We start from the raw sequence: 15,011 nt of genomic DNA on the forward strand, positions 1-15,011 counted from the left end.
CAGGGTTGGGGTCAATTCCATTTCAATTCCAGGTAATTCATGAAGTAAACCAAATTCCAATTCAAAATGTTCCTAATTGAAAAGCATTTAAAGAGAAGTGGAATTGGAATTTCAGTGTACTTCCTGAATTGAAATTGGCCCCAACCGTGGTGTCTAGTCTATTATTGAGGTCGGAATACTGACTTGAGATCCGTGCCCGAAACTCTGACTCTAACAATGCACGATACTCGTACAGAAAATAATCGCACAGATCTTAAGTGAGGATTCAGGCCTGTATGACTGGCTGACTGACTGACCGATACAATAGCCGATTGAAGGCAGTAGGACATACCATTGAACCTTCTGTTCCAGGAGGTCCCTGGTAGCCCACATCACCTTTCTCACCCTGACAGGAGAAAGAGAGAGAGAGATATTTTATTTAAGTCTATTCAACCTTTAATTATCCAGGTTTTGTGATAAAATATCTTACGCAAGAGAGATTTGAGGATTCATGTATACAGGGTAGGAGTGCTGCTTTAGGATCAGTTTTGCCTTTTTGTTCACAATGAATGAGATTACATGGAGACCTGGGCCCAGTTTTTCAAAACTTTTCATTTGGATAATAATGATCCGGATTCTGTGATCCCCTATTTTGTAATCCAGGATCAGATCAATCTAACTGATTTTGAGCCATTTTTTCAGAAATATCCAGTAATAGAGGCTGCAATATGACTTGTAAGTAAGTACATGCATTTATTTGACACTTCTCAAAACTGACCACATACCTGTGCTGCAGTCAATTTAAAATAATGAAAACTGTTCACACAGTTAGTAACCCTTGGTTTGAAGATGACATTTACACTGACATTTCTGATTCAGAGGGGTTGGGTTAAATGCGGAAGACACATTCCAGATGAATGCATTCAGTTGTACAACTGACTAGGTATACCCCTTTCCCTCTCCTTTCCCTTTCTCTGTTGTAGTGCCTTTCAACTTTCTAAATCCACATTGAATAAACCCTTCCAGGGGGATCAAGATTATCAAAACTGTTCAGAATCAAAACGATTCTTATCACTACTGCCTTTGAGCTTTGAAAAATGCAATTCCAAAATGTAATCTTGATTGAAGCAGTGGTGGAAAAAGTACCAAATTGTCATACTTGAGTAAAAGTAAAGATACCTAATAGAAAATGACTCAAGTAAAAGTGAAAGCCACCCAGTAAAATACTACTTGAGTAAAAGTATAAAAGTATTTGCTTTTAAATATTGTTGAGTATCAACAGTAAATGTAATTGCTAAAATATACTTAAGTATCAAAAGTAAATGTAAAAGTATAAATAATTGTACATTTCTTATATTAAGCAATTCCTTGTTTTTTATTTATTTACGGACAACCAGGGGCACGCTCCAACACTAAGATATCATTTACAAATGAAGCATGTGCTTAGTGAGTCTGCCAAATCAGAGGCTGTAGGGATGACCAGTCATGTTCTGTTGATAAGTGTGTGAATTAGGCCATTTTCCTGTCCTGCTAAGCTTTCAAAATGTAAAAGTACTTTTGGGTGTCAGGGAAAATGTATGGAGTAAAAAGTACATAATTGTATTTAGGAATGTAGTAAAAGTTAAAGTTGTCAAAAATATAAATAGTAAAGTACAGACCCAAAAAATTACTTAAGTAGTACATTAAAGTATTTTTACCTAAATACTTTACACCACTGGATTAAAGTTTAGATTGGATTACCAAATCCCAATCCGAATGATCGGAATCATATTTTTCAGTTTTGAAATACCCAATTCTAAGATTTATGGGTTGGGTTGGGGGGTTGGGTTGGGTTCAAGTGGAGTTGACATGGTAACATGGCAAAATGCATGTACATAATGTTGATTAGCAGATGTTTTTATCCAAACAAATCACAGTAAATTGAGTGCACACATTTTAGTATGTGTATGTGATCCCTGCAGGACTCAAATCATCAACCATAACATTGCTAGTGTCACACTTTTACAATGTACAGTACATACAAGTTATGATAGTTGTCTGGATATTTGTTTTACCTGAATTCCATAGGTCCCAGGGTTCCCATCTTTCCCAGGTTTCCCCTGAAAAACAGAACCTCTGTTAGACACAGGTGTTTGTCAGTATTTGTGCTGTGGGCCCTACTATTGTGAGTAGGACACATCCACATGTGAGAATGATAACATCCATTATACCATTGTAAAACTCTACAGTATTTTAAATATGATATGAAGTGACTGGAGTCATTGTGCTACCAGAGCCCCAGGTTCTCCTTGGTCGCCTTTGTCCCCTTTATTTCCACGACGCCCAGGGAGACCCTAAAAAAAGGAACAAAAAATATATAATACCGACAGACAGGCAAGCAGACAAACAGAAAAGAAAGGATGGACAGATGGACAGACGGACAGACAGACAGACAGAGCACAGCCCACAAGTAGTAGTATACATGCAATGGGATTTGAACTGGCAACTTTTGTACTGGCTCAAAGATCATGTCAATTATTAAATTAAAATCAATTAGTTTAATTTAATTCACTGTAATGATCCCCAATAGGTTATAACTCACATGCTGGCCTGTACACCCCTTCTCTCCTGTATCACCTGGCTCCCCCTGCAATGAGAAGAAAGTCAGAACACTGTTCTACTTGTGTGACAATATGATGTATATGGGTAATAATGATGATGAAGCTGATTCGGGTGATGGTGATTGGTAATTATGTTTGCCAGTAACCGAAAGGTTGCTGGTTCAAATCCCTGAGCTGACTAGGTGAAAAATCTGTTGATGTGCCTTTGGGCAAGGCACTTAACACTAATTGCTCCAGTAAGTCACTCTGGATAAGAGCTTCTGCTAAATGACTAAAATGTAAATGTGATGATCATGATTTGTGTCAGTGTGGATTAGTAAAAATTGCTGTGAGAGAAACCGAGTATGTTAAGTGTGGCAAACCTTCAGTTCCTTGGGACCCTCTGCATACAGCTTTATGCCCTTCTGTCCAGGTATCCCGGGAGGGCCTTGGTCACCCTGAGAACAAAACATTTACATTTTGTCACAATATACTGTACATTAGATACACTCAGCATGCATCCAGAACAAACTATACTGAGGCAGGATAATATGCAAGAGAGAGTTGTACTGTACGTGAAAGTAGAAAAGATCGATATCACACAGGTAGGTAATACCTTTTGACCTCTTGGGCCTGGAATTACAGGGCTTGGACCTTCCTGACCCTGAAACAGAAATAAAGCTGTTATAAATAGTGCAACACACCCCTCTAAATGGCAGGAACTGAAGAGGGACATCACTCAATATCACATTACTATATTGTTAGTGCAGTAATGTGAACGGTCAACACCATGGACAGCTCCAAAACATCCAGGAAGAAACGCATGCACATACACACAAACGCATGCACACACACACACAAATGGAAACAAGTATTTACAATGAGACTGACCTTCTCTCCTTGTACACCTGTTAACCCAGGTAATCCCTGGAAATATTAATAATAAATAAAAATTTAAAGTCAGCGATTTATACATTCAGGAAGAGCACATGGAATCATGAATGAGGACATTCAGAAAAACATTACAGTAAAAGCCTTTCAAAATAAACATAGGTTAATAAGTAAAGGGAGGACACATATTGAACTTCATTTAGGTGTCAACTGACTGGAGTCCCGCTCGGTCCCTCCAGCCCAGGAAGACCCGGCAGTCCAGGTAACCCTCGCTGACCCTAAAAAACAGTGGCCAGTCAGTCGATTGCACATAGAATTATTTTTTTCTATAATATTTTTTGTGATTTTGTATTTATTTAATGAGATAGGACAATGTTATTGAGGAGACAGCAAAGGTAGGAGAGATTATGAGTCAAAAGTGCAGTGGGTCGGATTCCAACCCATGCTTTCTCTAGTAGCCTCGGCTATACACATGTAACGGGGTCTGTGGCACTAACTACTCAACCTCACATGCCACGATACACATGAAAGTATAACTGTAATATAGGGCCCCAGGAGTTTTCCCTGACCATGTGAAAACTCTTGGTCCAAGTTACAACTATAGGGGCTGTGGTCAGGAAAGAAACTCCTGGCCATAGTAATGATAGGTACTAGGCAAGTCCATCCTTTTCCTATTGGAATAGAAGCATAAACTCAGAGACATGTGAGTAATGGGTTGCGATCAATACAGTACGCAAAACGTATACACACAAAAATGTTGATTTAGTCCAGGTAATCCCTCCCTGTGCTAGTCAGCTTTCTTCCGTTTGGTGCGCAATGAACAGAACCCAGGTGTAGGCAGGGTGGGAGGTCTCCTTACCTTCACACCATCTCTCCCTTGTGGTCCAAGATGTCCATCAACCTCAGCAGCGGGTGGGAAGTAGTAGGAGTCTCCCTGTAAGGACAATACTTTAATCTTAGGGTCCACAACAAAACACACAAATCGTTTACAGGGTCAGTAGATATATTTGGATGTACCTTAAATCCTGGCAATCCATGAACACCCTTCAATAAAAAAGACAAGTGTGAGCTGCGCATCACAAGTTTACTGTAAAAGCTAAACAAGACCTGACACAATTGTATCTACCACTGTGGGGGCAAAACCTGGAAGGGTGATAACTTGCAGCAAAGGTGATGGACAGCTACATATATATATATATATATATATATATATATGTTTATAATGATTTGTGGTGCTTTGTGGTTACACCATAGCCTATGACATTTTCATAGGACTGAACACGGGGATCTTGTTTAAAAAATAAATTAAACACATAATTTCCATTTTCAACAGTCATTTGTTCATACACAACACTTGTAAGAAGTATAATATATTTTGTATATTTAAATGTTAATTCATTAACTTTTATTTTGTTCACTCTTAGAAACCTTATTTATCAATTCCCATATAATAGGCTAATGATTAAGATCACATGATTGATGGCTGTGATTGATGACAGACAGACAGGAACAGTAAGGTGCTTAGTGACACTTGACAGGATATTGACAGCACTTACTGGTAATCCAACAGGTCCCGGCACCCCAGGTAACCCTGGGTATCCACTGTCCCCCTGAAACACACACAATGATAGGGCATCAGATATGTACATACGTCTCTCTGTGTGTGTGTGTGTGTGTGTGTGTGTGTGTGTGTGTGTGTGTGTGTGTGTGTGTGTGTGTGTGTGTGTGTGTGTGAGAGCTTCTATAAGTACTTAATATCCAAAAGCAAGACTGTACCTTCGTCCCATTGCATCCTGGGGTTCCTGATGGCCCCATTGGTCCTTCATTTCCTGGGATTCCCTGGAAGAGAGGAAGTCATAGGGCCATTCACATACAAACACTTCACATCAATACTTACATGATACGGATAGCTTACAGTACACTATACGAGGACAGAAGTTTTAACCAGTGTTGGGTTCAACATTTGAACATTGAGATATTAAATAAATGATAGAGAAAGAAGCATAGAATCAAAGGAGAAAGTTAAGCAGTCCTCCAGGACTGTTTCCAGGGTTCCCTGTAGAAGGACAGATAGCTGTGGAATGTGTTGGAATGTGTTGGGGGACGGGAGCAGAGCACCGTGTTGATATAGGAAGACAGATGGATATCTGTGGATCAGGAGGTAAGGGGTGAGGTCAGTTCCCCTTAAGGGAGTAATCAGGGTTAGTATCTGGTTACCTTCTTTCTCGTGGGCATAAACTAAGGATTGGAGAGAAGGAGTGTCTTAAGTAGGATGAATATAACCAATGGAAAGAAATGTTTTGCTGTCTGATTACAGCTGTACAGAACCTTTGGGAAGAATTAAACTTGGTTAAAGCTTCTCTAGTGTCCGTGAGTCCATAGCGCTAGGCTAAATATAGTGTAGGGTAGGTTCCATAAGGATTAGGTCCCGAGTGGAGGTTTTTCCTCTGCGAGATCCAGATAAAAATATAAGAGCCAGGCTAACATAAGTGAAGGGTAGGTTCCTTTTAATGATAGGTCCCAAGTGGAGGTTTTTCTCTGCGAGAGCCAGGCTAATATACGTGAAGGGTAGGTTCCTTTTAATGATAGGTCCCAAGTGGAGATTTTTCTCTGCGAGAGCCAGGCTAATATAGGTGAAGGGTTGGTTCCTTTAAGGATAGGTCCCAAGTGGAGGTTTTTCTCTGCGAGAGCCAGGCTAATATAGGTGAAGGGTAGGTTCCTTTAATGGTAGGTTCCAAGTGGAGATTTTTCTCTGCGAGAGCCAGGCTAATATACGTGAAGGGTAGGTTCCTTTTAATGATAGGTCCCAAGTGGAGATTTTTCTCTGCGAGAGCCAGGCTAATATACGTGAAGGGTAGGTTCCTTTAATGATAGGTTCCAAGTGGAGATTTTTCTCTGCGAGAGCCAGGCTAATATACGTGAAGGGTAGGTTCCATATAGGATAGGACCCTAGTCGGGGTATTCCCCTGCGAGATCTGTAAAAAGGACAAAAGTCCCCGTTGCAGTGAGTTTTAAGACGAGAGTTCTAGAAGGTAGTGAGTTAAAAACGAAAAGAAAAGATAGGATATTCGAACACTGTTTGATTTACGTGTAGTAGCAGTATCAATATGGAGAGAGGTTGGTTTATGCCCTATGATGAGAGGGCGCGGTGAGAAATGATGTGGGTTATCAATAATAGTGATATTGGAGGAAGTATTGGAAAAGGACATAAAGTTCAGTCCGTATTCTCCAGTACTAAATTCGCAGACACTATGGTATTGGTTCTAATACAAAGTATTAAGTGCCCGTGACCAATGAATTATTATCCGGGGAAGTGTGTAGTGCTATCTAAGAAAATAGTTAATAGAAGGTGTGTATTAGAGACGGGATTGAAGAAATATAAAATACCTTGAACACCGACGGGAGTGTTTATGAATAATAACTATTGATAGGGCAACAAACGAACCCATTTCTCTCTGTAATAAAGAGATAGCGGAATTTAATAAAGCCATGGAGGCGCTAAAAGAAGCGCACGAGCATTCTACCAATTCGGCTGGAATATGGAAAAAATTGAGCAAATTAGAAAAAATTTGACAACATTTTCCTGCTGACAGAGAATTCAAATCAAATAAAGAATTCAGGGAGGCAATTATGATCTGGCACAAGGACATGAAACCAGAATCAAAAGCTCAATATACCAGCGTTTTGATGTCAGCATTCTATCAATAGAAAATGCATAACGATAAACCCAGAAAGCGTAACACCAGTACTTTACTACAGAAGGCCTGGGAACGGGAGTGTATTGATAAAATTTGCGCTTCTGCTTTAATGACGGGGTTGAACCCTGTGAGCAAAATGGTAATTGCAGAGTAGTAGATTTAATTTGAGACAATGTTTTGAGAGTGGAATATGACTGCGCTCACCTCGCAGACGTGCGAAGGGTTAGTAGAGCCATAAAGAAAATCACTAACTATGGTTTCAATGGCCAGGATAAAACTAAGAAATGTAGCGAAAAAAACATCAAAACGTAAGGAGATGGCTCCCTGTTTTAGATGTGGGACTATCGGGCATTGGAAGAATGAGTGTAAGGTGATACTGGAACCAAGTACATTAGCAGAAAATGCAGCTATACAAAAGTTTGCATCTTTTTCAAAAGAGCAACAACTACTCGTTTTAAGGTTAGCAAGAATGGAACTTTCACATAGCAGTGTATAGTTCTGTTCGATTGATAAGTGGTTCATGGAGATTACGGTTTCTATGTGATGGAAGATGTATTAGATCATGTTTTACCTAACTTTTAGTAGAGTACCGATGGGATTTACAAATAGTCCCACGTGATATCATTTTGCATTGAAACAATCCTTAAAAGGGTGTCAAATGTAGGTTCTGTGTTGGTACAATACGTAGAGGATTTGTTATTAGCGTCAAAAAGACAAAGAAACTCACATGCGCGAACGCACCACATTGGTAGACAATTTGCCGGAACAGGGTCATAAAGCACGTATGACAAAGCACAACATGTTACTAGTGCAAGATGGACAAACTGGGAGTTAACGTTAAAATAGGGAAAATCTACAATTTCATAAGATTGGTGCTTTGAATCCTGCTTTGTTAATGCCGTTGTATGTGATTCACCCTCCCCATGCATGTGACCCAGATCAGATTACTCCAAAACCTAGGCCTGATTTGCAAGAGACAGCATTGGAATCGGGAAAAATATTGTATACAGATGGCTCTAGTTACATGAACATAGAAGGGAATAGAGTAAAGGGGTACGCTGTGTGTGGTAAGCATTTGGAGTAATTCATGATTTCGGTACATTGTGGTCACCACAGGGCATGTTAGCAGCAACAGGAACACCAATAAAAATGGTCTGGAAGTATATGTATTATTAGAATAATATCAGTTAACCAGTAAATTAGCAGTGGTGAAATGTGAAGCTCATACAAGTCGTACAGATAAAATCGCCATAGGTAATCGTAAAGCAGCCGAAATGGCTAAGCGGCTGCCTTGGTGAGAGAAAGTGTTATAAATCCACATGTATATATTGCGAATTCCTTACGATGAGACATTGGCTAAATTTGCCACAGGAAAACGTATTTTGGGTTGAAGATTCTATCCGAAGTGCCACGGGAATGGATTCTAAAGGTAACACATTTGAATTATATGACCGAACACTTATTGCAAATTCAGAAGGCCTTAGGGTTTGTTTATAGCCATAGACATTTTATGTGGTTTTATTTTTAAATACATTTACATTTGATGTCGTTTTATTCTGGAATGGGATTCTAGAATGGACGAAAGGGTAGAGGGGTCACACGGAATTAGCATTGGGGTACCAAACCTAAAATTAACTTACATTTTTTTATATGGTATGATGGTTATGGAGAATCATGCGGAAAAGGAGACCAGTGAATCGTTAGACTCGGTGGAGAGATACTATCGCCGTGTTGTGGGATTTATTGGAAGGAGTCTTTTCAATTCAGTTAAAATGGGTATGCAGGAGGATGAAATGTTTTGAAAAAGGTATTTAAATTGTTTACTTAGGACAGGGAAAGAAAGGGAGAGGAAACATTTTAATGGTGACGAAAGCCCTGAAAATTTAAAATTCCTAATGAAGAATGATCAACTTCATTAGGAATTAAATAGAAGGGGGGTTTCATTATAAAATTCATGGGAAACACTATTCTCTATCCAAATTGTACCATTACTTTAGGATTATTATTATTTCTGGAGGGAATTATAAAGAGTTGTAATTCTAAATTGTTTATTTTTGATTTAACATGTTTATTTTAATCACGTGTTTGAAAGGGGTAAATTACCAGTTCCCTGAGGTCCTGGTTATTGGGGTACCTATACAGTGGTACTGTGTTCAGGCTGCATATAGAAAGGAAAATATATGTTAATAAGGGATGACAGTAACTTCAAATGGACTGTGATATATGTATTGCTATCTTCATGATCTGGTAACTCTTCCTAGAGGTCGCCAGAAGAATAAGGGAGTGTTGACTAATTTATAAAATCTATTTTTTTTAGCAGTAACATTATGTTATGCTTTTTGACACCATGTCTTAGAGATGGTACAGTGAGGGAAAAAAGTATTTGATCCCCTGCTGATTTTGAACGTTTGCCCACTGACAAAGAAATGATCAGTCTATAATTTTAATGGTAGGTTTATTTGAACAGTGAGAGACAGAATAACAACAAAAAAATCCTGAAAAATGCAAAAATGCAGAAAATTGTTATAAATTGATTTGCATTTTAACCTGTCTGGGCTAGGGGGCAGTATTTTCACGGCCGGATGAAAAACATACCCAATTTAAACAGGTACAATGCATAGAATATGCATATTATTAGTACATTTGGATAGAACACACTCTGAAGTTTCTAAAACTGTTTGAATGGTGTCTGTGAGTATAACAGAACTCATATGGCAGGCAAAAACCTGAGAAATTTCCAAGCAGGAAGTGGAAAGTCTGAGAATTGTAGTTCTTTTGATTCTCTATCGAAGCTACAGTGTCTGTGGTGGACGTTGCACTTCCTAAGGCTTCCATTGGCTGTCTAAAGCCTTCAGAAAGTGGTTTGAGCATTTTCCTGTCACTGGGCAGATAATAGGAGCTCAGTTTTTGAGTGGACTGCCTGGCAACAAAGGGATTGGATATTCTCGGTCCTGCGAGTGCGCCCCTCCTTCTTTTTCTTCTTGAATGAATATGCTATTGTACGGTTGGAATATTATCGCAATTTTACGTTAAAAATACCATTGTTTGGGATAGGGGGCAGTATTGAGAATTTTGGAAAAAATATGTGCCCATTTTTAACTGCCTCCTACACCAACTCAGAAGCTAGAATATGCATATTATTGTTCAGGTTTGGATAGAAAACACCCTAAAGTTTCTAAAACTGTTTGAATGGTGTCTGTGAGTATAACAGAACTCCTATGGCAGGCAAAAACCTGACAAGGTTTCATGCAGGAAGTGGCCTGTCTGACAAGGAGTCGTGCGTCTTGCATCTGTTTATTGAAGAGTAAGGATCTTAGCTGTAACGTGACAATTCCTAGGGCTCCAATAGGCTCTCAGAACCCGGGAAAAACCTGAACGATGACGAGGCGGCCTCTGGCTGAAACAGATTATCGCCTTTTGCCAGTGGCCGATCAGAGGACCATTGAATGAGGCGCGTGCACGATTCGCCCCCGTGGAGAAATTTCATTCGGCTGTTTAGGCTCATTGCAGATTCCCGGTCGGAATATTATCGCTTTTCTACGAGATAAATGGCATAAAAATTGGTTTTAAACAGCGGTTGACATGCTTCGAAGTACGGTAATGGAATATTTAGACATTTTTTGTCACGCCATGCGCCATGCTCATGACCGTGATGTAGCATTCTGATAGTGTCTAGAACTCACGAACAAAACGTTGCTGTTTGGATATAACGATGGATTATTTGGGACCAAACCTACATTTGTTATTGAAGTAGAAGTCCTGGCAGTGTATTCTGACGAAGAACAGGAAAGGTAAGAACATTTTTCTTATAGGAAATGTGATTTTGGTGAAGGCTGAACTGGGTGGGTGTCTAAATAGCTAGCCCGTGATGGCTGGGCTATGTACTTAGAATATTGCAAAATGTGCTTCATCCGAAAAGCTATTTTAAAATCGGACATATCGAGTGCATAGAGGAGTAATGTATCTATAATTCTTAAAATAATTGTTATGCTTTTTGTGAACGTTTATCGTGAGTAATTTAGCAAACTGTTAGTAAATTCCCCGGAAGTTTGCGGGGGGTATGCTTTTTCTGAACGTCACATGCTAATGTAAAAAGCTGTTTTTTGATATAAATATGAACTTGATTGAACAGACATGCATGTATTGTATAACATAATGTCCTAGGTGTGTCATCTGATGAAGATCATAAAAGGTTAGTGCTGCATTTAGCTGTGGTTTGGGTTTTTGTGAAATCATATGCTAGCTTGAAAAATGGGTGTCTGATTATTTCTGGCTGGGCACTCTCCTGACATAATCTAATGTTTTGCTTTCGTTGTAAAGCCTTTTTGAAATCGGACAGTGTGGTTAGATTAAGGAGAGTCTTGTCTTTAAATAGCTGTAAAATAGTCATATGTTTGAGAAATTGAAGTAATAGTATTTCAAACGATTCAAAAATCGCGCCACTGAATTCAGGTGGCTGTTACGTAGGTGGGACGAATTCGTCCCACATGCGCCAGAGGTTAAATAATTGTTGTATATTTTGTCAACGTTTATGATGAGTATTTTTGTAAATTGATGTGCACATTCACCAGATGTTTTGGTGGGAATACATTTTCTGAACATCATGCGCCAATGTAAAATGCTGTTTTTGGATATAAATATGAACTTTATCGAACAAAACATACATGTATTGTGTAACATAATGTCCTAGAAGTGTCATCTGATGAAGATCGTCAAAGGTTAGTGCTTCATTTAGCTGTGTTTTGGGTTTTATTGACACATGTCTTTGCTTGGAAAATGGCTGTGTGTTGTCTTTGTCCTCTCCTAACATAGTCTAATGTTTTGCTTTCGCTGTAAAGCCTTTTTGAAATCGGACAATGTGTTTAGATTAATGAGAAGTTTATCTTTAAAATGGTGTAAAATAGTTGTATGTTTGAGAAAGTTGAATTATGACATTTTGTTGTTTTTGAATTTTCCGCCCTGATAGTTCACTGGCTGTGTCCCACAGGACGCTAACGTCCCACCTAGCCCATAGAAGTTAATGAGGGAAATAAGTATTTGACCCCTCTGCAAAACATGACTTAGTACTTGGTGGCAAAACCCTTGTTGGCAATCACAGAGGTCAGACGTTTCTTGTAGTTGGCCATCAGGTTTGCACACATCTCAGGAGGGATTTTGTCCCACTCGTCTTTGCAGATCTTCTCCAAGTCATTAAGGTTTCGAGGCTGACGTTTGGCAACTCGAACCTTCAGCTCCCTCCACAGATTTTCTATGGGATTAAGGTCTGGAGACTGGCTAGGCCACTCCAGGACCTTAATGTGCTCCTTCTTGAGCCACTCCTTTATTGCCTTGGCCGTGTGTTTTGGGTCATTGTCATGCTGGAATACCCATCCACGACCCATTTTCAATGCATTGGCTGAGGAAAGGAGGTTCTCACCCAAGATTTGACGGTACATGGCCCCGTCCATCGTCCCTTTGATGCGGTGAAGTTGTCCTGTCCCCTTAGCAGAAAAACACCCCCAAAGCATAATGTTTCCACCTCCATGTTTGACGGTGGGGATGGTGTTCTTGGGGTCATAGGCAGCATTCCTCCTCCAAACACGGCGAGTTGAGTTGATGCCAAAGAGCTCCATTTTGGTCTCATCTGACCACAACAGTTTCACCCAGTTGTCCTCTGAATCATTCAGATGTTCATTGGCAAACTTCAGACGGGCCTGTATATGTGCTTTTTTGAGCAGGGGGACCTTGTGGGCACTGCAGGATTTCAGTCCTTCATGGCGTAGTGTGTTACCAATTGTTTTCTTGGTGACTATGGTCCCAGCTGCCTTGAGATCATTGACAAGATCCTCCCGTGTAGTTCTGGGCTGATTCCTCACCGTTCTCATGATCATTGCAACTCCACGAGTTGAGATCTTGCATGGAGCCCCAGGCCGAGGGAGATTGACAGTTCTTTTGTGTTTCTTTCATTTGCGAATAACTGTTGTCACCTTCTCACCAAGCTGCTTGGCAATGGTCTTGTAGCCCATTCCAGCCTTGTGTAGGTCTACAATCTTGTCCCTGACATCCTTGGAGCGCTCTTTGGTCTTGGCCATGGTGGAGAGTTTGGAATCTGATTGATTGATTGCTTCTGTGGACCGGTGTCTTTTATACAGGTAACAAGCTGAGATTAGGAGCATTCCCTTTAAGAGTGTGCTCCTAACCTCAGCTCGTTACCTGTATAAAAAACACCTGGGAGCCAGAAACCTTTCTGATTGAGAGGGGGTCAAATACTTATTTCCCTCATTAAAATGCAAATCAATTTATAACATTTTTGACATGCGTTTTTCTGGATTTTTTTGTTGTTATTCTGTCTCTCACTGTTCAAATAAACCTACCATTAAAATTATAGACTGATCATTTCTTTGTTAGTGGGCAAACGTACAAAATCAGCAGGGGATCAAATACTTTTTTCCCTCACTGTATAAAGAAAAGGTTAATGTCATAATTCGTCGTATAGTCAATGTTTGTCTGGTTTCCTGAAACAGAAATGTAATGAACTTAACTGTTATTATGATCTGTGTTTTTTTTTTTGGTTATCATTCAAGGTGACGTCAGATCGTGTTTCAATGCATGGTAGAAATAATTTGACCATAGACAGTGTGTGTCAACCTCAAAACCTTCCCTAACCGGCTGAAGAAAGAGCGACAAAGGTGTGCAATGAGAGACAGTGACTTTTACCACTCCTATCTGAGTCCGAGCCATAAAACAGGGCCGGACTGCTGAGAGTGCGTGTGGAGTGAGCGTGGAGAGAGAACAAGCTCAGGTGAGAGACTCGTGTACGTGGGAGAAACGGAAGTATCTACTCGGATATTAAAACTTGGGACATTATCAAGGGCCATGAAATGTGACATGCAAAAGTTACATGTGCTAACTGTACACAATATGGGGATTTAACTGAACGTTACACATACCCGGACCACGGGATAAACTGGGTCACAGTTAGGGGGTATCTGAAAGTTCAGTCCTAGACTTATCAATAAAACACGAAGACAATAGGAGAGCAGGAGACAAATTCCGAGCAATAGCTAGTCTCACAGCAGTCGCTGTAGGGACAGTAACAGAAGGAGCAGTAGTAGAAGCGTAGAATGCTATATTGATAGCATGGAATTGGACTACTGCGCAAATGAGGGGTATTGTGAGACTATAGTCATGGGCCATGTTGGAAGTAGCAATGGTTACTTTTGTAGCATTGTTGGGATATCAGTTTATGATGACTTATGTCACATGGATTGGTTACTGGTAACTGATGCGGGGATGCGGTAATTAAAATATCACAAATTATGTTGTCAGGAAACAACCCATGTGTTGCAGTGTGCATACCCTCAGGTGGAAGCAGAGATATAACCAAGGACATGGGCTGAATTCTGGAGATTAAGTTTACATCAAAAGACACCAGGCGGGGTGTTGGAACAGCATTGGTTTGAGAGACACTACTCCGTACAGTACCTGCAATGGTTAAGATCGTCATGTCTCTCCGTGGGGGGTGCATAGTTTTCACGTGAAGTGAGGTCCAACTGCATAATGGGTGAGTGAAGACACCATGACACAGGAAGCGGAGCAAGAGAGAGACTAGATTCCACTGTAAGACATACAGATGGGTTGGGTCTGGGAACTACTATAAACATCATAGTTGGTTTGGGGTTTAGCTGCTTTATGGGTTAATGCATCATATGATAGAGGATAGAGGGGTAATTGTACTGTTAACAAAATGTTGAAGGCATTGATGAGAAAGCAGATACAGTGCTGAGTTACCTCAAGAGGATGGAACGTGGATTAGGGATACGCACTTGCATATCAGGTGTCATGCCTATCAGGTGAAATGGAGAAAATGGGGAACAAAGTGAAA

General features: G+C 40.1%; 1 protein-coding gene across 1 annotated transcript in view; it reads right to left on the reverse strand.

The window, feature by feature from the left end:
* Positions 1-15,011, reverse strand: part of LOC115205824 (collagen alpha-5(IV) chain) — a 142,891-nt gene that overhangs the window by 62,818 nt on the left and 65,062 nt on the right. The window contains exons 6-17 of the mRNA XM_029772166.1: positions 5,226-5,288; positions 5,006-5,059; positions 4,467-4,493; positions 4,309-4,383; positions 3,665-3,727; positions 3,450-3,485; positions 3,175-3,222; positions 2,942-3,016; positions 2,561-2,605; positions 2,250-2,312; positions 2,034-2,078; positions 332-385 (exon numbers count right to left, since the gene is read on the reverse strand). Of these exons, the coding sequence (XP_029628026.1) occupies positions 332-385; positions 2,034-2,078; positions 2,250-2,312; positions 2,561-2,605; positions 2,942-3,016; positions 3,175-3,222; positions 3,450-3,485; positions 3,665-3,727; positions 4,309-4,383; positions 4,467-4,493; positions 5,006-5,059; positions 5,226-5,288 (648 nt within the window). The remainder of the gene's footprint in view (positions 1-331; positions 386-2,033; positions 2,079-2,249; positions 2,313-2,560; positions 2,606-2,941; positions 3,017-3,174; positions 3,223-3,449; positions 3,486-3,664; positions 3,728-4,308; positions 4,384-4,466; positions 4,494-5,005; positions 5,060-5,225; positions 5,289-15,011) is intronic.

The sequence above is a fragment of the Salmo trutta genome, chromosome 13, assembly GCF_901001165.1.
Source record: "Salmo trutta chromosome 13, fSalTru1.1, whole genome shotgun sequence".
NCBI lineage: Eukaryota > Metazoa > Chordata > Actinopteri > Salmoniformes > Salmonidae > Salmo > Salmo trutta.